Raw genomic sequence first — 24,959 nt, forward strand, 5'->3', positions numbered from 1 at the left:
TACCAGGTTATGACATACAACACTGCTTTTTTGTGGTTTTTAACAATACTCACTACGTTATGCACTACACACTACACAGTGCCTAACACTAAACGTAGGTATAAAGTTTATTACTTCCTTCAGAATTCAATTACTGCTTTGTGTTCACAAACACTTAACATTATAATTGAAATCATCAAGCAGGAGATGTGTAATTCCAGCAGCACAAACGCGGAGCAACAATAAAGACATCCTGGGCAGAGCAGGGCACTGTAGAATACAGAAGAGGGAACAGTGAAGTTTAGATGATGTTTTTTTTTAATCCAAAATACACACAGTGACTCTAGTCGTACAATATCCACGTTTGAACGCTGGTGACAGCATCTTTTACTGTTTCTTTTTTGGATGCGTGATTCAGTATGCCAACCAACAAAAGAACGTTTCTCTGAAATAAACCGAAGAATGCTCTTCCTGGTTATGTTTAACATACATCCCAAGTGGCCAATTCATGAGAGTCAACTTTGGTTAGTTGGAATGTTTAGTGCTCTGCACACAGGAACCATAAACCCATACTTTAGTGGAAAAAATATAAATACGAACCCGAGATGTCAGAATGCTTGCGTGTTGCTCCTAACATTTGGAAAGTCATGGATTGGTCGTAATAATATTATTATATATTTGAATGCATATATAAATGCCACAAAAACTTGCTCCCTCCCCCTTCTCTCGTACACTACTGAACTGTCAGCAACATCAACATTAGTAAAGCTGTTGTAACATACAGAGTGCATCCCTGTTTTATATCCTTCTCAAAAGCACCTTTGCATAGGGCTCAGTCAGCAGTGAGGAAGAGAAAGGGACTAAAAGGAAAGAAAAGGGTTGTGTTTTAAGGTTAAATTGAAGCACACGAATTAGAGAAGCATATAACAAATAATTTATCAATTCTTTTTACCATTCTGTTCTGTAAAAAAAAAATCATTAGGACATCTTCACTTTTTCTTCCCAGTACATCGGCCCCAGTTTGAGCAAGTTTTATTTTTTGTTTGCTTGAGGGGCGAGAGGGCAAAAGTTCCTCTTAGGTACTTCTCCGCATGAGGCCTTGCCTTCTCCTTACATGGTGAGTTTTTTTTTTGTTGGCAGATTTGTTACTGTGCCCAGGGCAAGGTTCATCGCTCGAGGCGCCTGCTAAGACAATCTTTTTTGGCCTCTCCACCATCCATAATAACTTCCTCTTCGGATTCCGTCACTACCACCCTGCAAAAGTGCCCCCCCTCTTCAAAGCCCTTCCCTCAACACATTTCATCCCTTTTAAAGCACTGGTAAAGGCAGGCTTTACTAATCCACTCAGCTATCCACATAAAATAGAGATCTGTTATTTGCAGCAGGCATATTAACCCTCTGTGCTACTTTATGGGGAGTCAATACTGCCACTAGACAAAAAAACTCCTACTCCCATCCCTCTGTCTAGCAGGAACATTAATCACAAGTTATTTTGACATTTGTATTGCTGTCAGAAAGCCATCTGCACAAGACACTGCAGCAGGTACTTTTAAACCGTAAGTTATTGCTAGACACAGTCTTATGACAGCTGAGTTGAGAGGTTTAAAGTGTGCTTGTCAGGCTGGCCGTGGCAAGAAGGCTGGCCAAAGAGACATGCGCACTTTAAACAGTGCATAGAGAGCCCTCGACCCACCACTCCTCCCTGCTGCCACTCAGTAGGCCCTTCCCCATCCTGACACTCGGTTCAGGACAGAATGATGAAAAATAAAAGGGTAAAGTATTACCCTTTTATTTTTCATCTCTGGGGCTTTGGGGGGCATTTAAGTGGGGTCACGCTCCTCCGCTCCAATGGGGGAGCCGCGACTGTACCCATAGAGACAGCAAACGCATCAAAGCAGGTAAGTATACTCCGACAACCATTATACTTCATTTGGAAAAACACAGGAGGGAAATGCTCATTATATGCAAGAACATTCTTTGGCAACAAGTTGTTTGGGAAAGGTAAATAATTTCCCATTGATCTGGATCTCACTTCAGAGACATTTGCAAACTTCCCTTCCAAGCATGTGAGTTGCTGTTTTCTGCAGTTCTCAGATGGCTAAGCACAAGCCCAACTGGCCATAAAAATAAATGTAAAGCTAGTTGAGCTCTCTTAATGATATTGGTTCTCTACAGCCTAGTAGGCCCTCGTGCCCAAATACTCCTTCTATCAAAACACAAGTCGATCACAGGAAAAGCGATTCTGGAGTAAACACAAAGCAAACTGAAGTCCAACGAAGCATGACATGGGAAGCAAATAAAATGTAACACTCAGGAGTTAAGGTTCTTTGAAGGAATCCCATATATTTATCAAACTGAAACTGGTAGCAAGCACCTCGCTTCACCAGTGCACGCCAGAGAGTGTATGTACAACCCTTCCTAAATCCACAGAGAGTCACAAGGACTGTAGGCGACACTCTAACAACTGCATTCAGCAACCTCAAGTTTGATTGGCAGTTAAACATAGGCGTGTTTTGGCTCTAGCCTTTTTTGCACCCAAGTTTGTCCATGAATGACTGTGGCCATTTTATGTGTAGCCACAATAAACATAGTGAAAAGACTGAAACATGACATATTGCTATCGGAGGACCCGTACTATGTCTAACGTCAAAATGGTTGCGTTTTTTGAGAATCCTTGACCACCACTATTTGTGCCTAAGGCAGCAAGGCAACCAATGAGGTAAGTTCAGAGGTCAGTGCTGAGTGGTGTGCAGGGGGTAGAAGTGCTGCCAGTGAGTAGGGAAGAAGTGTTCGATCTCGATGGGGGTATTTAGCTTCTTGATTAACAAAACAGAAAGCAGAATGCAAAGCTGGTGGAAGAACTACTTTGCTCATTGATTACGAGTGAAAGCATTCAGTAAGCAGGCAAATTGCCATCACTTGCAGAGAGACTAGCCAATGGCTGAATTGTGTTGAAGTGGGCTGATCCATTCATCAAGTATACTGTGGTGGGTGGAGGCAGAAGCTGAATGACAACTGATGAAGACTAGAGGTCAAAGTCCCTCATATGGTTGTCTGTTATTTATTTTTGGTTTAAAAACAATAGTCTGGCAAGGCAGTTAAAGCTGTATGAAAGGTCAGACCTAAAAATAGTGTTTCATTGCCCAAACCTTCTGCAGCAGTGCATCTAGAATTCAGAACTCTCTCCAGCGAATGTGAGGTAACACTACGTTTATAGCTTTCTTCAAGAAAGAGCATAAGTTTATATAAACTAAAAGACTAGTTCCAAAAGTGGTTAAAAAATAAGCACCAGTTTTTTGCGACCAGTCTTTAATTTTGTGATGCCACGTGTGCAAAGACCTTTTAAAGCACAGGCAAAGTGGGCCCTGGGCCAGGGCTCCCGACTTTCAGGAGGCCCCGTGATATCGACAGCTCTGTTCTGCCGGATGACCTTGAATAATTCTTAAACAGATTGTTTTGAATGCCGTCTTCCTTTAACTTATTTTTTATGTGGCTGATGTGTGAGAGTACTACAGGCATTATGCAGAGAAATGTTGTGTTTAGGTTTAATGCAACATTCATAAAAAAGTTTTGTTTAGACCAAATCAGGACCTCACATATGAGAACTCTAAAGGTGTCACTGTAGTATTAGTAAGCTGCTGCTGTGTTCCAATATTAAAAACAAAGGTCACTATACCTGAATATTAAATGTGAACACATTTAAAATTTAGATGAGTATGCCTGTGTGCTGTCAGTGACCTGGCCAAAGAGGGCATGAAAGGGCTGAAATTGGACCATAAGTTCAAAGCTGTTCCGAACAGGGACCCACAAAACACATTTGGTCCAGGGCCCCACTGAAAAATGTGCTGTTGCGGGGGGTGCACAACAACTTGCCTAATGTATATTAATTAGGCAGGTTGCTATTTGCAACACCCTGTGATTTTCTAAAAGCACAAGAATGTTGGCCTGCTACTAAGGAAACTTAAGGGACACTATTTTTTGAAGCAGCATGTTCTTTGAAGTAACTGGTACTGATTCAAAAAAAAGTTTCCCATTAGGAAAAACATCAAGAGAGCAGGGAATAGTCCCCTATATCACTGGCTACACGACCGAGGCTGTTAACATGATTCCCAGGGTATTCCTTTTCCTTTTCAAATCAGCTACTTTAAAGTTTCAATGAGCTTTGGGGGAGCAGGCAGTGGTCCCACAAGTATGCCACCTCATCCCACATTACTGTCACATGCTGGAAATGGACTGTTTCCCAATGGAAACTGTTACTACCGGATCAGGACAGGTAGTAACCACTCAATGTATCTGCAACAGCATGTGTAGTCACAAAGCATGGACACATGTTCTTGTGAGTTATAAAAAAAAGGAAGGGAGGCCTTTTGAGAGTCAAGCCTGCAAGTGCATGCGCTTGTGGGTGCATCTTGTATGCAAGACGCTGTTGTTTTCAGTTAAGGGCTTGGATCCCGCCTGCCACTCACCATTTGTTGGTTTGCGTGGCACTCTTCTTTACAGCCTCATAATTCGTCAAGGCATGCCTGACAACATTTCTGTTCCTCTGTGTGGAGCAGGGATCAAGCACTAATTTATGTCAACTTAATTAGTGGCCGTACATTTCTCCCCACGTGATCGAGGTACTATTTTGTTCTAAGTTCCAGTGCCCCACAAACAGAAGGCTTGTGACTGGCAAAAACGTGCCAGGCAGGACAAACAAAATTGCAAAGTTTTATTTTTTAAAGCTAACTTTATTTTATTTTGTTAAGTCGTCTTTTCTCAGTTTCCACTTGTTTTTTTTTTTTTCTCATAGGTGCTGTTGTCAAAAGATGACAATTAACTTGTTTGAAATATGCGAGACCTATTGCATTGCAAAGGCTTGTATTCACATGGTGCACCTATACTGGGAGCACCGTGTTTGATTTCACTGTGAACTGCTTCTGTGGTTATAGTGTAATTTCTGAATTGTGTTAATGTGTGTTTTTTTGGTTCTACATAGACCTGCTTCAACGCGCTAAATAGCATATGTTTATGCGAGGTACCTGGTAAATGCAGAGTCCAGAAAGTAAGTTCCGATTGCTGGTGTGTGAACCAATTACTGATATGTGCACCAAGCCCGTGCAACTTTATTGCCTTACGTGGACTTTCTCTGAACGCATTACTCATGGTACATCTTCACGGCTGCTCAAAGCAGCACGGCAAAGTTTGATGTACAAAGTTATCTCTCTAGATATTATGCTATGTGGGTTTCTTGTCCAGTGGCTTCTGCTGCTCGAAGGCTACTTTGTAGTGCTAAGTTTAGAAGTTTCCCTCTGTCACATGGATCAGTCTTTCACTTTTATGTTTAAAAAGAATATCTTGCATCCTCTTTAGCATATTTCTATGCGTGTAAGTATTTTACTGCTTTTTGTTAACTTTGCAGCAATGTACCTTAATTAAATTTCACATTGCTGCTTCATGCCGTAAAGCGACCTCATTTGGACAGTGTCCCTCCGCTGGGCCTCTTTGCCCTACAGGCAAACTCTATCACCTCGAAGTACATTGAGCATCTCTCACCTTGTAGGCCCAACAGGTTGAGGGGCAGGGTTCAGTACTAAATTATAAAATTGTCCTAGTACTCCTGAAATTATGACCAGAAAGTGTGATCAAAGGCGATCTTACTTTGCTATTATTCTTGTTAGGCACTCTACATTGCTATTATTTTTGCTGAAAGACCGTTCCTTTACAGTCATAGGTAGTCTTTACCAGATTCCTAAGGCTGACCATCTAGATCAGAGCCTCCCTTCACCAATCTAATTGTAATGATACTTACAAAAATACATATTCGGCAATTCCGAAACTATATACATAGAATAGAAAACTAGTTCAAGCACTTTCCAATTAACCTACAGAAAAGGCCCCCGAAATTTAAATTTTAAGCTTTGGCACTTCCATGGTTTTCTAACCATTGATGGGTTTAAAAACTGAAAACTTAGATGTTTATCCTTATGACATATAACATTTGTTTTCTATTTATTCACTTTAAGATGTGCAAGAACACAATCTTTGGTGGTGTCTATAACTTGTCTATTGTTCAGATAGGATTTTGTTTCCTTGCTTTGTAGTGTTGCACCTGGAACTTGACGGCTTATATGGACATCCCAAAACACACCTGAAAACTCAAATTCTTACACTAAGCACAGCTACCAGATTTGTATTCACACTTATAGGAGGCCATAATGCATTGTTAGAAGGAATGTCTGAGATGCTTTCCAATTCAGAATTTTGCTAAGTCAGACCACGCAGAGTAACACCATATAAATGTACAATGCAGTAACATCCTTCATGTGAACCAGTGTGCTGAAGAGAAAGGGAAGGGAAGATTCTTGGGGGGAAGGCGGGGTTCTCGTGAATTCTACAGAGAAATTGGAAGGGCTGAGGTAAGTAAGTAGCGGGTGGTGGCTTAATACAGCCGTTTGTGTGTTTTCCCCTGTCCAGTAAAGCAAATGCACTTTGACCGTCTTCAATAAATGTTGTTGTCCCTTGTACATATGATAACTTAGTTCGGTGGACTTGATGGCTCCCAGTAAGTTGTTGAACATGTTTTATTATTCCTACAATGCTCCCCAGAAATCGTCTTTAGCATTCTACTATATTATAAAAATTGTGCTTTAATTGAGAGGCTGGAGCATATACGCGATTAGCTACCGCCTCCATGTAAATGTTCGTCTACAGTTTCCTTGGCCTTTCACACAGCAGCTGCACAATCCCTTATGCTATATTTATCATCTATTAAGACTTGCAATATGGCTTCTCTTCATACACCCCAACTTTATTATTGATGATGTCTCATCCCTCTCTGAAGAAGCCTCGCAACAGTAAAATACAGTCAGCTGTGGGGGACACCAAGTTTGTGAGGTTAGGCCTTGTAACCAATCCATTTTTGAAAAATATTTTAATAAGCATAACTGTGAAAGACCATTTGTAAATATTCTTTATAAAATTCCACAGAGCTCTAGCCCCAATTTCATATTGTGTAACGCATTTTAATTGAAAAACACGTGCAGTGAGGTCATACAGTCGCCGTTAAGCAGCAGCCCACATTAACTCTTGTTTGTTTTTTAGGTTGAGCACACAAGCACTTTGACCTGTTGTACGTCTTGTGGGCTTTTAACCACGCCCACTGCACACTCATCACTTTCACTAGTTTGTGGGCTTGCTTTTCAAAAATCCTCTGTAATCATTGGTAATTGCTTTACGTTTGTCCCTCCTCGGTGCGGTTTTGTTACCGCCTTGGACACTGACCCTGTTACATGGATAATTGCATGTTGCCCGATACGTTTGACTGCAAGCAAACTTCTTTTTCCTTTTGTGTCTCTCTTTCCCACTCATGCTCATGGAGGTGGTGGCACTTTGAATCAGCTCGCTTATGTCAACTGTTTTACTTTTCATTTTCAATTTATGTGGCAAGAAAAGTTTAGTTAAGAATTCACAACGCCAGTAGCTCTAACTCGAGCAAACGCGAGACCCATTGCATTAGAAATACCTGTTTCCTTTGCAAACTTCAAGGGCCTACAATGTGATAACTGTGATTTGCAAGGCTGTCTAATTGCAATTTATATTTCTTTTTTTAATAGTTGAAACTCTGAGTTCCCTGCGCCATCCGGATTATCAGAGCTGATGTTGTGATAGTATAATCTCTTTGTACCCGCGTTCACCTGTTTACTTTAATTTCTATTAAATCTACATATTTGTTCATCATTGTGCTATGCGTTTTCCCTACATTTATTTCTGCTCTTAAACTTTTCTCCATTATTTTCTTATGCTGTCACCCCAATCAAATGTAATACCCTTAACCTCTTGCAACAGGATCTAATTCCTTGCTTTGGCTCTCCTGCTAAAACCATGCTACCACAATACATCTAGAACATGACACATAATAACCAGGGCCAAAGACAATGTCGGAAAGATCACTCTTTGTGTGATCCCACTAATGTGGCTACCCTCGCCAGGACTGCACACTGTTCATCATTCTGATGAAAATACTAAGGGTTCAAGCAGCCACAAACCAGGATGACCCACTGTGGTTGCACAGGTGCTTCTGTACACTTCAGAACAAGTTATCACTGCAGAAGAGGCTGGTATTGTGCACAGATTCGGTTGTGTATTCGTGCCGATTTTTAATAAACTTCATTCTTAATCACCTACACTGCAGAAACCCTTCAGAACAAGAAGAAGCAAGACTGGAACAGTTCCTGGCATTCCTGCTAACATGTGAGCTTAGAGGGCACTGTACAGGTCTGCAGAAACAGAAGGGGGCACGCCCCAGCTGTGCTTTCGACTTTTTGATGCTTCTTCCAAAAATCTGAACTTTTACTAATTAGGGAGGCTCGGCGTGAAGCCTTTCAGTTTTAAAACAATTGTTACTGAAGTTCTGAACACGGAGTGCACGCATCTAAAGTGCAGATATATTGTTAAAAGGATGGCTCCTAATTAGCAGACCGGCTGCATGACAGCCTATGACACGAAGAAAGCGACATCACACTACGGTGACAGAGAGACAGAGGCTCTGCCATGGCCCTCGCGGCATCAGATGGCAGACAGGCCTTCATTATACCTCTATGCCAGGCTGATAGCGCGAGGTGCAACCCGTTCATTGCAGGCACCAGAAACCTTTCTAGCTACCCTCCTCTCTGAGACACGTTTGCGTTTTGTTTTTAAACCCCAGGTTTGTTAGTTGGTGATTCGCCCCTTCAGAATCCCAGAGTATTTGTAATGATGGCAAATCGTGCCAGACAACTGCCCTGATGCTCTGATGCAGTATCCAATGCCTGAGCTGTGCGTAATAACAGCTTCTTTTCTTCCACATGTAATTTCCGTTTACTTGCGTCAAATGACAACATTTCTGCATCATGGAATACATTTGAGATAGTTAGGCAGTTTCTTGCTTCCAGTTATCAAAGGGGGACTAGAATGAGAATATTTGGGAGACTGTAGTGAGTATAGTGTGAAAACGTCTGTTGGGCTTGCCTAATAGTACCATGGTTCAAGGTATAAGGCGAGAATTTCATCACAAATCTTGGAATATAATAGCAGGCTCACATCTCTTAAGTTTCCTTAATAACTTGCCCTCGTGTGAACAGGCATCACAAACCTCAACATTATGTTGGAAAGACATTCTTGTAAGTGAAGGGAAATGGTCAGGCAGAGGTTTTCCCCTACCTGAAAGATCTTCCAAATCTCCAAATGCACTTAGTTCTGCTTAAAATGCAACTTGGTTGTACTCCAATTTTGGGCCAGATGTAGCAAGCCGTTTGCATGTCGCAAACTGCGAAAATCGCAGTTTGCGCCATGCAAACGGCCTAACGCGATGCACATTCACAAATTGCGAGTCGGTACCGACTCGCAATTTGTGAATGCGATTCGCAAATAGGAAGGGGTGTTCCCTTCCTATTTGCGACTCGCATCGCAATTCAGAATTGCTTTGTGACCGCAAATGCGGTCGCAAAGCAACTCGCAGTTACCACCAGTGTCACACTGGTGGTAACTCATTCACAAAAGGGAAGGGGTCCCCATGGGACCCCTTCCCCTTTGTGAATGTCGACAAAAATATTTTTTCAGAGTAGGCAGTGGTCCTATGGACCACTGCCTACTCTGAAAAAACGAAACCAAATGGTTTCGGTATTTTTTCATTTTGCAACTCGTTTTCCTTTAGGGAAAACGGGCTGCAAAATGAAAAAAAAAAACTGCTTTATTTTAAAAGCAGTCACAGACATGGAGGTCTGCTGACTTCAGCAGGCCACCATCCCTGTGAGTGCAGGAACTCGCTATGGGGTCGCAAAATGCGACCCACCTCATGAATATTGATGAGGTGGGTCTTTGCGACCCCATAGTGAGTCGCAGACGGTGTCTGAGACACCGTTCTGCATCCGAGATTGCGACTCGGAAATTGCGAGTCGGACAGACTCGCAATTTACGAGTCGCAATCTCGGACTTTGCTACATGTGGCCCTTTATTCTCAACCTGAATGGTACAATGAGATAAAGGATCATAATGGAATTAGTAAGTGCTTTTTAAAAATAAAATGTTCTATTTGCCATGTTCTTTAAGATTGGCCTCATTATTTACTCGCTCGTAAAAATGTTTTACAATTTTAAAAGCAGTTATTTTGAAATATCACATTCGTTCAAGGTCTGAGGCAATTGTTTTTTTTTTTGGCGAATACGTATTTTTTATGTTGCTTTTGGTATTGCACGTTTTTCAGTGTTTATTAAACATTAAGGGTTAGTTTTTAATTGTCATGATAAGATGATGGTTTATGTGCTTGTTATGTTTTATAGACATATGTTTTAATGAACGTATTATTTACCCCCTAAAGGGGTATTTAGTGACAAGGGATATCCGTAATTTTTCAAATTTGTATCCGTACCAGGAAAGGTGTGGCCATTAATAGGCAAAGCAACCCTTCTTCAGCTAGCCTCACTGCTTGCCCGCCATGAGGCTGTTGTTCGATGCCAGCTAAGAGATCTGGGGCAGGGCATGTATGGACGACAAACTGACTCACACCATGGAAGGTGAAAAGAGTAATGCCTAAAAAGCATCTTGTTTGCTGAGAGTCACTCTGGCTATACTGCGGACCCACAATATGGTGACTTCAATCGAAATGGAGTTTACATTTCTCTGGAAAAGCAGCAACATGGAGGTGCAGAGAATGAAGGATGTGGCCAAGTGGTCCCGACCCAGAGCAGAAGATGAACACCCAGCCATGGAAGAAGCAAGTGATCTGTGATGGCATGTGGAAGGTCTCGCTAATGTCTCCTCGTGGGAGGATGCCCTTGCCATACACTTTAGCAACCCCCGGATTTGACAGATTAATGCTTCATGGACAACAGATGCATGAAGGGGCCCCTATGTATAATGACCGCATCACCCCTCATAGCTCCCTTTCCCCTAGTTCAACCTCTCGCACCTCTCGTTAATCCCTCCACCTGGGGCTGCTTCTCACATCTCATCTTCACACAAGGCCAACTCTAACAGACCTTCACATCTCAAAGCTGTCCACATACCGGTATCTTTCCTATCAGCCACCACTGTTGGCCTCCACCTTCATTATTGCTCCTGCCAATTATGTCGGTCACTTTGCTGGTTGCTGCCGCCTTACCCTTGAGAGAGCGTAGTATAAATATCATATATTATAGACATGAAACACTTACATTTGGCAAAGCAATATTAATAAATAATAATTAAAATGCATTAATAAACGTGAAGATTTACTCATTTATGAACACTAATGTTGAATAATAATAATAATAATAAGATATATGCATTATTACAACCAAAACTGTATTCATTAAAACGTGTATGTCTTAAGTTAGCATGAGTTGCGAACTAGCCGTGTAACTCTCATTTAAAGCTTATTTTTCCTGCTTTTCCTGTGTGCGGACTCGCAAATGACTATGACCCAGCTATTGTTCTTTCTGTATTAATTTGAAACATGAAGAAATCTTCCCATCCGCATGCTAGCAGTTTTAGTATAAAAAGATATGTGCTTCGAAACAGTAATGGACACTCTCAAGGACGATGAGACGAGGGGAAAAGAACTCCTGACCCGAGACGTGTGCCAAGATGGTGAAGTAACCCCGGATGTACCACCTATGAAAAATGCTGATTATGAAGACCAATTGAAAGACAATTCAATATCAAGAAATAACAAATGCATTACTTAATGAATAATTTGATTGGTTACCAATGATGGGGTGTAGTTAATAACCAATAGAATTTTAGGGGAATGTATTAGGGAAAAAGGGATAAAAACTCATGACACAAGAGACGAAGTTCAGTTAGGAAGGGATGACATCAATTGCATCCAGAAACTCTGTCACTCTATTTGGTGATTTGAGACTTAGACAAAATTACCATAGCCCATAACCCGCCCTATTATACTTTCCTCCATATGAGGAGAGTGCCCCTTGATTCCATTTAGATAGATTGACGGTGAACCATCTGATGTCCTGAAGACGAAGACTGATCTTGAATGCTGACTTAACTCGAGGAGGGTAATTATAAATGCTAACAGAATCTATATGCCTTTCTTTCTAGGTACCAACTGCTGTATGTTTAATTAGGTATCTTAGTTAGATGTTTTCCAAATTGATGTTCTAAATTGTTTTGCATGAAGCCCAACATGCTAATGCTAATCTGAGGTTAGATGAGGTATTCATTTGACGGACGGAACTGACGTGACTGACATGTAGCTATGCTGAACTGATATCTGTTGTTTATCATACACTATGGTCTATTCTCTTCTAATATATCTATTCTATGATTCTGATCATCGCATTGTGAAAGTTCATCATGATTGCCACTTTGTGATTATGCTTTTATGCTTCTTGGTTTTAAGAACAATACGTTTATTATTAGATTGTAACCAATAGGGAATAAAATTCACAAATTCTTCTTTCGAGGTGTGGTTATTTGAGTCAGAAAACAAACAAATGCGTCAAAGATTCTTTAATGGTTTTTGTGAAATATATGTTGATGGTTGGTAATTTCGTCTTACGGAGACTCACCACTGGGTCAAAAGGTTCATCGACCTAAAACAAGTCCTGATGTGTATAATTTAACATAGACGGACGCGTTAACAGTTCTGGTAGCAGAGCGACAGTTTGGCCCTTGGGGGCCCTAGGACGGAGTTTTCATTTTTAATTTTGTTTTCTGTGATAATGAAATTTGGCAAAACGATGAGTGGCTAGGTTCACCATGGGCTTTCCTGGGATCTCGGAGCCTGCCTAAGAGGAGTTGGGAATGTTCTCGGCGCCATAGTATGTGTGGTTAGGGTCTTTGCGCTTGCTCAAAGCTTATGCCTCTTGCAGGAGATTGTGAAGAGTGTGTGTATTTAGGCCAAAATAAGTGTTGTTTAGCAGGAGTGGGCGTACTCCACAGTATGAGAGTAGGGAAGTCGGCGTACTTCATGTGAATGCAGCGCTTAATTGTTCAAAATTATCCACATGGTTGGTAAAGGTACAGGCCTGTTGAGGTCTAAGACTCCGGAGTAGGATGAAAAATATGGTTTATGTTGTAATCTGTGCGATTTAATAGGTCAATCGGGTGTGGTTGACAAGTCAAGTTTGAGTCACAACGTATGTGTGAAACCTTCGATGGAGATTTGACAAGTTCTAAAGTGCACTAGAAGGAGTCATTGACAAGTCGAGAGTAGGATTTGCGGGTCGAATTCTGCTTGCGTATGAGGGAACTGAGAAGGAGAGAGTAGCAGCCGAGGCTTCAAGTGAAATCTCTGTAAAGTTCTGAAGCGAATGTGTTACCCTTCCTGTAGTAAATTGGCAGATTTGTATTGTCATTTAAGGTGTCTGCAATAAATCGCATTAGTATTGTATGAGTTATAAGAAGTTAGTGAGGTGTGGACAAGCCGCAAGACTTTGTCAGCTGCAGTGTGTATGAGTGTGACGTCAGTGGTGCCGCGCTGGGATAGGTCAGATGTTGAGAGGGGTCGCGCACGGATTGGCTGCCATTCGTGAGAGGCAATAGGGTGAGCAAAGGGCAGGTGAAGAGTGTCCTGGGAACTAAGCCGTTTCCTGATTAAATCTAAAATAAAATGAATTTTGTTAAGGCATTCAAAAGCGCTTTGAGGGGAGATGTGTACATCGTTGCAACAGATGGGGAATCTACACCGCCCGAGGGTACTCCATCTTATACAGTTATGGAGGAAAAAGGTGTTGCACCTTGTTTGTGGTTAAAACAATGGCGCAAGTTGACAGAAAAAGAAGGGTGTCTAGCGTTTCCGGAACATGGGACATTCAATCAAAAGGTATTAGAAAATTTGAGGTGGATGTTAAGTACACAGAAACCACCTCCGAGACCGGCACAATACGAGGCTCTAGCGATCTGGGATCTGATGGCTCTTAAACATAGGCAGGAAAGGTTTCACAGGAGATTGACAAGGGCAGAGAAATCGTATGCAGAAGCAAGATGGGATAACGAGAATAAGATGTGGAGACGGGAAATCGTAGATGGGTTAAAGCTGTTTCCAGCGATAACACAGGGAGAAGAGACACAGGGAAAGAAAGCTTCTTGCAAAACTAACAAAGCCTCAGACAAAGTTAAAGAACAAAAAAGGACCTGGGAAGAAGAGGATGATTCAGAGGTTGAGGAGTTTATGGATAGGTTACTGCATGACCGACCACCACCTTATGCGGTGAGTGACAATGTTCCGAGCACTAGCTTGGATCCTGGGAACCAGACACAGGAGAAGGGAGTTACTGATACGGTACAGACTAGCGATACAGCTTTGATACAGAATGGTGACAGTGTACCTACTGCACCAGACGTACCGATACAGTTACAACCTCCACCACAGATAAAAAAAAATTATCCCGATGTTCCAGTACTCGAGACTACTACGAACTTGGTGGTGCCGCCAGACCCGATATATACAAAACCAAGATTGGTTCAGATCGAGTCAACCCCACAGTTAGTGTCACAACCACCACAACTGATACCGGGGTATAACCCAGTAGCGGCTCCTTTGAAAGAACCTGCACCGGGATTATTAGAGCAGACCTATGGTGTTGAAGCTCCTAGAAGCCTGGGATCAGGTCAGACACCTGCCGCAATATCACTACCTATCACTGTTGGTCCCCCAGTACCGTTATATGCCCAAGAGAGAACAAGGACATGTGAACAGGGAGTCATGACCCATTATGCCATAAGAGGAGGGTCTATTAGAACTCCACAAATAATGGCCCAGGGAGGTCAGGTTTCTGAGCGATCAAGACCCTTAATGGACCTCAGTCCAATAGGGGCACCTCTTGAGGCAATGCGGCAAGCAGGTTTGGGAGTCTTGACTCCCCGAACCATGAGTACAAATACCTCATATACTCCAATGATACATACAGGGAACATTTCACTGCAGGGTTTTACAGTACAACAGTTAAATGAGTGGTTAGAGAAAACTTGTACATCACAAAAGGCTACAGCAACTACAGTAACCGAAGTCAATCCTGAAAAAGAAAAACAAGATGAATACCTGAATCTGGTACGGCTAAGTGCAGAAGCTGCTGAGTTGGTGGAAGGAACAATGGGGGTGAACAGGTTAGAATCTTACACTGAGGCAGAACTGAGATACGTATGCCCTAAGATTACCAAAGAAGTGGGAAAAATACACCAGAGATTAACGAATCTGGCAGACAAATACAACATCGATATTGGGAACACAAAACATTTGAAACGAAGCTACAGATTAGACTTCGACACAAAAGATTTTGAACACATGAGATCCGCAGGCATGAAGACACCCCTGAAAGAATTGCTGCAGAGTGCGCAAATCTGGGGAGCATTAGAGAAATGGGAAAACCGATGTGCAAAGAAAAAAGACTAAGGGAAGAGGGATAGCCTAAGGTCTATTGAAACAGCGACAACACCCAATCTGGATTCAGTAAAAATCCTGCCCATGAGAGAAACAGCTGGTGGTGTTTTAGTCCATGTGCCATGGTCCAGGGGAGATATTTTGTCCTTTACAAACGATTACCCGAGGTTGAGAGAAAAACCGATCGAGTGGTATCAGCAGACAGATAGATTTGTGAAGCTCGCAAAATGTCTTTGGGAGGACTTGAATACTTTATTTGAGATTATTGTTCCACCAGATTTGTGGCTTGAGTGCAAAAGAGGGGTAGATTGGCCCACAAAGGAACCGGCAAGGGATAAGGCGACAGGAGCACCTTCTGAAGAGGTGATGAAATATTATCATAAAGTGATTGAGTTTTTTAAACAAAAGGTGTCACCGAAGGTGACCGATTGGCAGAAAATCGACCGGACTTCGCAAGAGGTTAAGGAGTCAATACATGCCTATTATGAGAGATTGTTAAAAGCATTTAAACATTACAGTGGTACTGAAACGATCGAGCCGAAGGACATGAATCATCTTGTGTTCAGATTTGTTGAAGGGCTGAGACCAGAGGTTGGTCAGATGATTAAGAACCATTTGATTTGTTGGCAAGCTAAACCGATTGACGAGGTGTTGCAGTATGCGAAATACTGTAGTGATGAAATTGAGTTAAAACAGAAAAAGCTGAAAGAAAAGGTGATGGTGATGCAGATAAGAGCTGCACAGGCTGGAATTCAGGGAAATGGTGTTCAGCAAATGATGCATCAGCAACCGCAAATGAACGGTGGGTTTCAGGTACAGCCGAGAGGTAGAGGTCGAGGCTTTGTGAATCGTAATTTAGACATGAATAATGTTGCCATTCAAAATGATGGGCAAGTAGTGAAGAGGATGTCACCATGTCACGCGTGCGGGGGCATGGGACATTGGAAGCGGGATTGTCCAAATATGGTGCATGATGGTACAGTTCAGCAGAGCATGAATGTTGGGGCACAACAGAATCCACAAGGTCCAAGAATGAGACAACAAAATCAGAATTATCAAAATAATTTGACGCAGATGTCAGGGGTACAACCCATGCAGCAAATGCAGACGCCACGGTTCCAAACTGTGTCAGTACAACCAATGCAACAGCAGATTCCTATGGTGCCTAGACAGCAAATGCAGCTACCTCTAGCCCCGATGGGTCAGCAACAGGTGATGCTTCCTCAGCAGGTCACAGGTCAGGTGTTGAGTCAAAACAACACTGTACAGCAATTCCCATTGCGAGGTGAAAATGAGACGAATGACGAATGGTCAGATGACAGTTCAGACAGTGAAGAGTGTAGAAGTAGATCAGAGAGGCCCATATGTAGAAGGAAAAGTAATGGGCTATAAGGTTTCATTTTTGGTTGACACTGGAGCTACACGCTCTACAGTCCGCAGTGTGGAAGTACCAAGGTTACCTTTATCAGGACGCACAATACGAGTGGTTGGTGTGGCTAATCAGTATTTGACAAATCCAATTACCGATCCAGTACAGGTTGAAATTGGAAATTTCCAAGGCCTGCATAGGTTTGTCGTATGCGACTCAAGTCCAGTATCCCTGCTGGGAAGGGACTTACTATGTAAAACTAAATGTTCAATTACCTGTTCCAATGATGGAATAGAAGTTCAGACAAACAGTGATGATGAAGGTGATGAGGACCAGCTCATAGGAGGAGGGGAGACGAGCGAAGATTACGCTCTTATTACCTTATTCCCAGTGTTCACACTAATCGACTTACCTGCTGACCTACAAGGGTCCGTAATAGAGAGAGTGTGGGATTTGACAGGAAAGGAGGTTGGATTAATTAAAGGAGTTAAACCAGTCAAGGTGCAGATAAAACCAAATGCAGTATTCCCACAAGTACCACAATATCACATGACTCAAGACGTACTCATCGAAGTGACACAGATTATTGCAGATTTTCTCAGGCAAGGAGTTTTGAAAGAAGTTTTGAGCAGTCCATGTAACTCACCTATTATGGGTTTGAAAAAGCCCTGTGGGAAGATTCGGATTGTGCAGGATTTGAGAAAAATAAATGAAATTGTGATAAAATGCTGCCCTGTGGTTCCTAACCCAGCGGTAATAATGTTCCAAGTTCCTTGCGATGCTGAATGGTTTACCGTAGTAGACCTATCACAAGCATTTTTCTCAATACCGCTGCATGAGGAAAGCCAATTTTTGTTCAGTTTCAAATTCCTAGATAAGGTGTACAGTTGGTGCAGAATCCCTCAAGGGTTTTCTGAATCGCCATCTATCTTTAATCAGATCTTAAAGAAGGATTTGGAACCTCTTGTACTATCTTTTAATTCAACTCTTGTGCAGTACATTGATGACTTGTTGATTGCATCCAAAACCAGAGACAGTTGCAAATATGATACCATTGCATTATTGAACCATTTGGGAAGAAACGGGCATAAGGTGTCACCTAAGAAGCTGCAGTACTGTCAGAAAGAAGTAAAATATTTGGGGCATCTAATTGAGAAAGGATCCAGAAGAATATCAAAGGAGAGAATAACAGCTGTCATACAAATGAATCCCCCAACAACAAAAAGAGATGTCAGGATGTTTTTGGGAATGGTGGGTTATTGCCGCCAATGGATACCCAATTTCTCAATCATTGCAAAACCCTTAATAAAACTGACAAGAAAAGATGTCAAAGATGAGCCATATACAATCACTTTGACAAAAGAAGAACTTGAGTCATTCCTTGAGCTTAAAGAATGCATGTGCAGGGCCCCAGTATTAGGGATGCCTGATTATGAAAAACCTTTTCTGTTGTTTTGTCATGAACGTGATGCTTGTTCTTTGTCTGTTTTAACACAGGTCCACGGAGATGCAAACCGCCCTGTAGCATATTTTTCAGCTACTTTGGACCCTGTCGCAGCAGCCCTACCGGGTTGTTTGCGAGCAGTTGCAGCAGTTGGTCAAAGCCTTTCCCAATGTGAGGGCATAGTAATGGGATACCCTTTGACAGTTTTGGTTCCGCATTCTGTTGAAATCTTGTTGACAAGAACGAAAACACAGCACATGACAAATGCACGACTTACCAAATATGAGACGATTATTTTGGGATCACCAAATGTTACACTGAAAAGATGCACAGTACTGAAGCCGGCAACTCTGCTTCCCAATGAAAATACAGAAATCAAAGAGGGGGAAGAATTTGAGCATGATTGTCTCGAGGTGACTGACCTCTGTACCAAACCTCGCCCAGACATACAGGACAACCAATTAAAAGAAAATGATTGCATTATGTTCGTGGATGGGTCCTGTTTAAGAGATTCAACTGGAACATTAAGAGCTGGCTATGCAGTGTGTACAATGTCTGGCATAGTCGAAGCCTCCTGGCTTGAAAAGGTATTTTCAGCACAAGTGGCAGAATTAATAGCTCTTACAAAGGCCTGCCATGCTGCTGTAAATTTGAAAGTTACAATTTATACTGACAGTAGGTATGGATTTGGAATTGTACATGATTTTGGTCAGATCTGGTCACAAAGGGGTTTCATGACCTCTTCCGCATCACCTGTGAAAAATGGAGAACAGATAAGAGATTTGTTACATGCAATTCAGTTACCTCTTGAAGTTGCCGTGGTAAAGTGCAGTGCTCACACCAGATCACAAGACTTTGGGGGTCATTCTGACCCCGGCGGTCTGCCAGGGTCGGCGGGAGCACCGCCGACGGACCGGCGGTGCCCCGCAGGGCATTCTGACTGCGGCGGTTCGGCCGCGGTCAGATGCGGGAAACCGGCGGTCTCCCGCCGGTTTCCCGCTGCCCTGCAGAATCCTCCATGGCGGCGGAGCGCGCTCCGCCGCCATGGGGATTCTGACACCCCCTACCGCCATCCTGTTCCTGGCGGGACTCCCGTCAGGAACAGGATGGCGGTAGGGGGTGCCGCAGGGCCCCTGGGGGCCCCTGCAGTGCCCATGCCAATGGCATGGGCACTGCAGGGGCCCCCGTAAGAGGGCCCCACAAAGTATTTCAGTGTCTGCTATGCAGACACTGAAATACGTGATGGGTGCCACTGCACCCGTCGCACCTTCCCACTACGCCGGCTCAATTCTGAGCCGGCGTCCTCGTGGGAAGGCTGATTTGCCCTGGGCTGGCGGGCGGCCTTTTGGCAGCCGCCCGCCAGCCCAGGGCAAATCCCAAAATACCCTCAGCGGTCTTTCGACCGCGGAGCGGGCCGCCCGCCGAAATTAGAATCACCCCCTTTGTGTCAATGGGGAATGATTATGCAGATCAGGTAGCAAGATTTTGTGCATTAAATTGTATATCATTCAAAGAACAGTGGGAATTGCTACCTCAGCCTGAAAATGACACAACTTTGAATCTAGCATTACAAGTGGTTGATACTTTAGATGAGTTAAAGACACTACAAAACCGTGCTAACAAAGAAGAAAAACGCTCCTGGCAGAAAATGCAATGTACACAAAGAGCAGATGATATATGGGTCTCAGATGATGGGAAATTGGTCTTACCTAATAGTCTACTGTCACAATTTGCCCGAATATATCATGGGCAAGCACATTTAGGAAGAGACGCCATGATCAGATCTTTTAAAGTTGATTGGTTTAATCCAAAATTCAGACATGCCGCAGAAATTACTTGTCACAGGTGCATTATCTGTCAACAGATGAATGCTGGAAAAGGAACAGTGGTAAATTTGAGCCACATTGGAAGAGCTGGAGGTCCATTTAATAGAATACAAATGGATTTCATTGAAATGCCTGTTTGTGGAGGATTGAAGTACGTGTTGGTGATTGTGTGTGTTTTCAGTCATTGGATTGAGGCATACCCTACACGTAGAAATGACAGTCTCACAGTTGCAAAACTATTACTGAGGGAATTAATACCACGATTCGGGTTCCCGGTTTCTATAGAATCAGATAGGGGAAGACACTTCGACAATGAGGTAATCAAGCTTCTGTGTGCAGCACTCAACATCGAGCAGAAATTACACTGTAGCTATCGCCCTGAAGCATCAGGACTAGTTGAACAGATGAATGGTACCTTAAAATCAAGAATAGCGAAAATGTGTGCAGCAACAAACATGAAGTGGCCAGATGCATTACCGCTAGTACTGATGTCCATGAGAAACACACCAGATAAGAAAACAGGATTGTCCCCCCATGAAATCCTCATGGGTAGAGCAATGAGGCTACCAGCGGTACCTGCAAATGCACTAGTGAATATTACAGATGATATGGTGTTGGATTACTGCAAAAATGTAGCTGACGTGATACGCTCTTTCTCTCACCAGGTAGAAGCTAACACGTTACCACCAATCGGCGAACCAGGACACTCTCTGCAAGCTGGAGATTGGGTGGTTGTCAAGAAACACGTAAGAAAATCGTGTCTTGAGACGCGTTGGAAAGGGCCATATCAAGTGATATTGACAACCACTACTGCTGTGAAGTGTGCCGGGGTTCCCAACTGGATACATGCCAGCCACACAAAGAAGGTAACGTGTCCTGTTGAAGAGGAACTTGAAAATTCCAGTACAGCAACCTCGAGAGAAGAAGTCTCAGAATCAGAGATCAGTCAAGAAAGATCTGAGACTACAGGAGAGCCCGCTGAGAACAGCCGCGTCCCTCACACTATCAGAGAGTTCGAGAGAGGTGACGGAGTACCAATCTCAGTGGAGGCAGCAGGAGAACAAAGACAAGGAGAGGTTCTCCCAGAAGCAGACGAATACAATTCAGAACCAGAATACAGTATTGAACAAGAAGGAGAGAGAGACGAAATAGTGACAAATCCAAATCAAAACGAATCAGACTCTTCTGATCGAATTCCAAGCCTATCGAGAGAAAACACCATATCACAAGAGGAGGGTGCTGTCCAACATCCTGAAGGAAATCACCGAAACAAGACACATAGAGGTGATACATGGCCAGAAAAGTCGCCTTTTAGAATAAGAAAATTAACGAACGAGACAATAATAGAAGAAAGCGATACCTCCAGGTGGATGATCTGAGTGAAGGGGAACAGCAAGGTGAACGAAGATTAAAAAGAAAGAGAATAGCAAACCGAAGGTACACAGGTCCTGAATGGGCATATGCTACAACCTCTGAATGGCAACAAGAATTCTTGGCATTCGGTTTTGATCGAGAAGTACCTGGCCAATACTACGGTACCTGAAGGAAAACAACAGGAAAACTCTGCAGAAAATATATCAAAAGAAAAGAGACTTTATAAACCTACCGGAAAAAGACAATTAAACCTGGATTTGACTTATAAGAAACCTGATTACGACAAGCTGCTATCCTGAATTGACAAAAAGGGTCCTGGAGTGAGAGAAGACGCTGTAAATACGCAGAAAGAGTTTGCCATCTTAAGTTGATTGTTGATCTGCTATTCTGATTCTATACAAACATGGCTTATAGCAACAAAGGAAGTAAAGTGTGTGGTTGGTTAGGACTTATGATAGGTGTTGTATGCGCAATAATGATTGTGGGAGTGATTGTGGGAATGCCGTGGAGAGAGAGTGAAACTATTAATGCAACTTCAAAACCTGAGACTACCACTACAACTAATAAATTATCACTGTGGGAGAAATTCGAACAAGATATTAAACATCTTCATGAGGGAACTAATACGAAGAGGGAACTTTCTACTAATGTCTTCTATCGCTGATTAAATGAGTATGTGGAAACTATGAATACAAGAGATTGTTATGTGTGTACTAAAATTCCTTCATCTGTGCAGGAGGGGGTTACTTATCATAGTCTCCCTCTTACTTATGGAATTAGCTGCAGCCTATTACTAACGAGATTCTATAATCAAGAGCATGTACAATACTTCTATTCGAATCTGGATGTTGTGTTTTCTTTTGTGCCTGTAATTGAATTCCTAAATAAGCTAGCTAAAGAGCATGATATAAAAATAGTCAGAGGATTCTTTGAGCCAACACTAACATTTGGAACTGCTTATGCACACCGCAACAATTTAACATGCTTACTGTCTTCTGTAGAGAAAAGCTTTTTAGATCACACAGATGATAGACGCAAAGCACTAAAGGAGAAATTAGAAAAAGGTTTAGAAAAACGTACTTATGCAAATGATTATGCTTTCACTGCCATCAAAACACAAGGCAAGTTAGCTATAGATGCATTACACGTAGGTAGGCTATGTATATACAGACCAAAATCTGATCAAGACAATTTGTTTGTGGGTACGAGTGAATGTAGGCATGTGTTTTTGTTTCAGAGTAAATGGACCTTCATGTTAAATGGACAAGACCCAGCGATTCCTGGAATCTATTACATCTGTGGGTTAAATGCATATTATCGTCTCCCAAAGGGATGGTATGGGACATGTTATTTGGGAATAGTTTTCCCAAAGATATACCAGATTGATGACTTAAAACAGATACCTAAATCTTCTGAAATACAACATTCTAGACAAAAACGAGAATCAGTGGCTGCTGTCATTGGTGACATATTTGGTGCAATAATCCCATCAGTTGGGGTTATCTTAAATTCTATGAAAATTCAAAAGTTGTCTACTATTGTGGATAACATGCTGACAAACTTTACAGGAGCAATATTATTAATGGATACTGAACTCGCTGCAGAAAGAGCTATGACTCTTCAAAATCGGCTTGCTTTAGACATTCTTTTAGCAAAGAATGGAGGTGTGTGCAAAATGCTTAATGAACGTCACTGCTGCTCTTACATACCTGATAATAGTAAGAAAATTAGAAACATGCTTACTAACCTGACTAGAGATAGTACAGATTTGAAGGAACTGAAAGAACCTGGAGTTTGGGAAAAGTTTGGAAAAGGAATTGCCCGGGTAGGAAACTGGTTTACCAATATTTGGAATGGTGTTCTTGCAAAAATTATGTTGGGCCTACTAATTGTTTTAATTTGTCTATTAGGATTATGGGGAGCATGCAAATTTAACGACAAAATTAAAAGAAATTTGTCAAAAAGAGTCAAGCAGAATGAAGAAAGTGAAAGAGAGAAAATGTTCAATGAAATATGGGAAAGTTCACATAAAGGGCAAGATGTTGAAATGCGCATTATGCGCAAGGTGAAAAACTGAAAATCAAGAATTGTATGATGACGTGCGTCATCAGAGGAGGGACTGAGAGAGCGTAGTATAAATATCATATATTATAGACATGAAACACTTACATTTGGCAAAGCAATATTAATAAATAATAATTAAAATGCATTAATAAACATGAAGATTTACTCATTTATGAACACTAATGTTGAATAATAATAATAATAATAAGATATATGCATTATTACAACCAAAACTGTATTCATTAAAACGTGTATGTCTTAAGTTAGCATGAGTTGCGAACTAGCCGTGTAACTCTCATTTAAAGCTTATTTTTCCTGCTTTTTCTGTGTGCGGACTCGCAAATGACTATGACCCAGCTATTGTTCTTTCTGTATTAATTTGAAACATGAAGAGATCTTCCCATCCGCATGCTAGCAGTTTTAGTATAAAAAGATATGTGCTTCGAAACAGTAATGGACACTCTCAAGGACGATGAGACGAGGGGAAAAGAACTCCTGACCCGAGACGTGTGCCAAGATGGTGAAGTAACCCCGGACGTACCACCTACTAAAAATGCTGATTATGAAGACCAATTGAAAGACAATTCAATATCAAGAAATAACAAATGCATTACTTAATGAATAATTTGATTGGTAACCAATGATGGGGTGTAGTTAATAACCAATAGAATTTTAGGGGAATGTATTAGGGAAAAAGGGATAAAAACTCATGACACAAGAGACGAAGTTCAGTTAGGAAGGGATGACATCAATTGCATCCAGAAACTCTGTCACTCTATTTGGTGATTTGAGACTTAGACAAAATTACCATAGCCCATAACCCACCCTATTATACTTTCCTCCATATGAGGAGAGTGCCCTTTGATTCCATTTAGATAGATTGACGGTGAACCATCTGATGTCCTGAAGACGAAGACTGATCTTGAATGCTGAATTAACTCGAGGAGGGTAATTATAAATGCTAACAGAATCTATATGCCTTTCTTTCTAGGTACCAACTGCTGTATGTTTAATTAGGTATCTTAGTTAGATGTTTTCCAAATTGATGTTCTAAATTGTTTTGCATGAAGCCCAACATGCTAATGCTAATCTGAGGTTAGGTGAGGTATTCATTTGACGGACGGAACTGACGTGACTGACATGTAGCTATGCTGAACTGATATTCTGTTGTTTATCATGCACTATGGTCTATTCTCTTCTAATATATCTATTCTATGATTCTGATCATCGCATTGTGAAAGTTCATCATGATTGCCACTTTGTGATTATGCTTTTATGCTTCTTGGTTTTAAGAATAATACGTTTATTATTAGATTGTAACCAATAGGGAATAAAATTCACAAATTCTTCTTTCGAGGTGTGGTTATTTGAGTCAGAAAACAAACGAATGCGTCGAAGATTCTTTAATGGTTTTTGTGAAATATATGTTGATGGTTGGTAATTTCGTCTTACGGAGACTCACCACTGGGTCAAAAGGTTCATCGACCTAAAACGAGTCCTGATGTGTATAATTTAACATAGACGGACGCGTTAACACCCTGTATTTTTCTGATTGCTCTATTC

The 24,959-nt window shown here is 41.8% G+C and overlaps 1 protein-coding gene across 3 annotated transcripts in view; it reads right to left on the reverse strand.

Annotated features, from left to right (window-relative positions):
- CLYBL (citramalyl-CoA lyase) overlaps positions 1-24,959 on the reverse strand; it is a 1,509,930-nt gene that overhangs the window by 297,088 nt on the left and 1,187,883 nt on the right. For 2 of the 3 annotated variants that reach the window (XM_069205075.1, XM_069205074.1), the window contains one exon: positions 11,004-11,099. The exons of the other annotated variant lie outside the window; for it this stretch is intronic. In XM_069205075.1, coding sequence (XP_069061176.1) covers positions 11,004-11,099 — 96 coding nt within the window. The remainder of the gene's footprint in view (positions 1-11,003; positions 11,100-24,959) is intronic. 3 annotated transcript variants of the gene reach the window in all.

This window comes from Pleurodeles waltl, chromosome 8 (genome assembly GCF_031143425.1).
Source record: "Pleurodeles waltl isolate 20211129_DDA chromosome 8, aPleWal1.hap1.20221129, whole genome shotgun sequence".
Lineage (NCBI taxonomy): Eukaryota > Metazoa > Chordata > Amphibia > Caudata > Salamandridae > Pleurodeles > Pleurodeles waltl.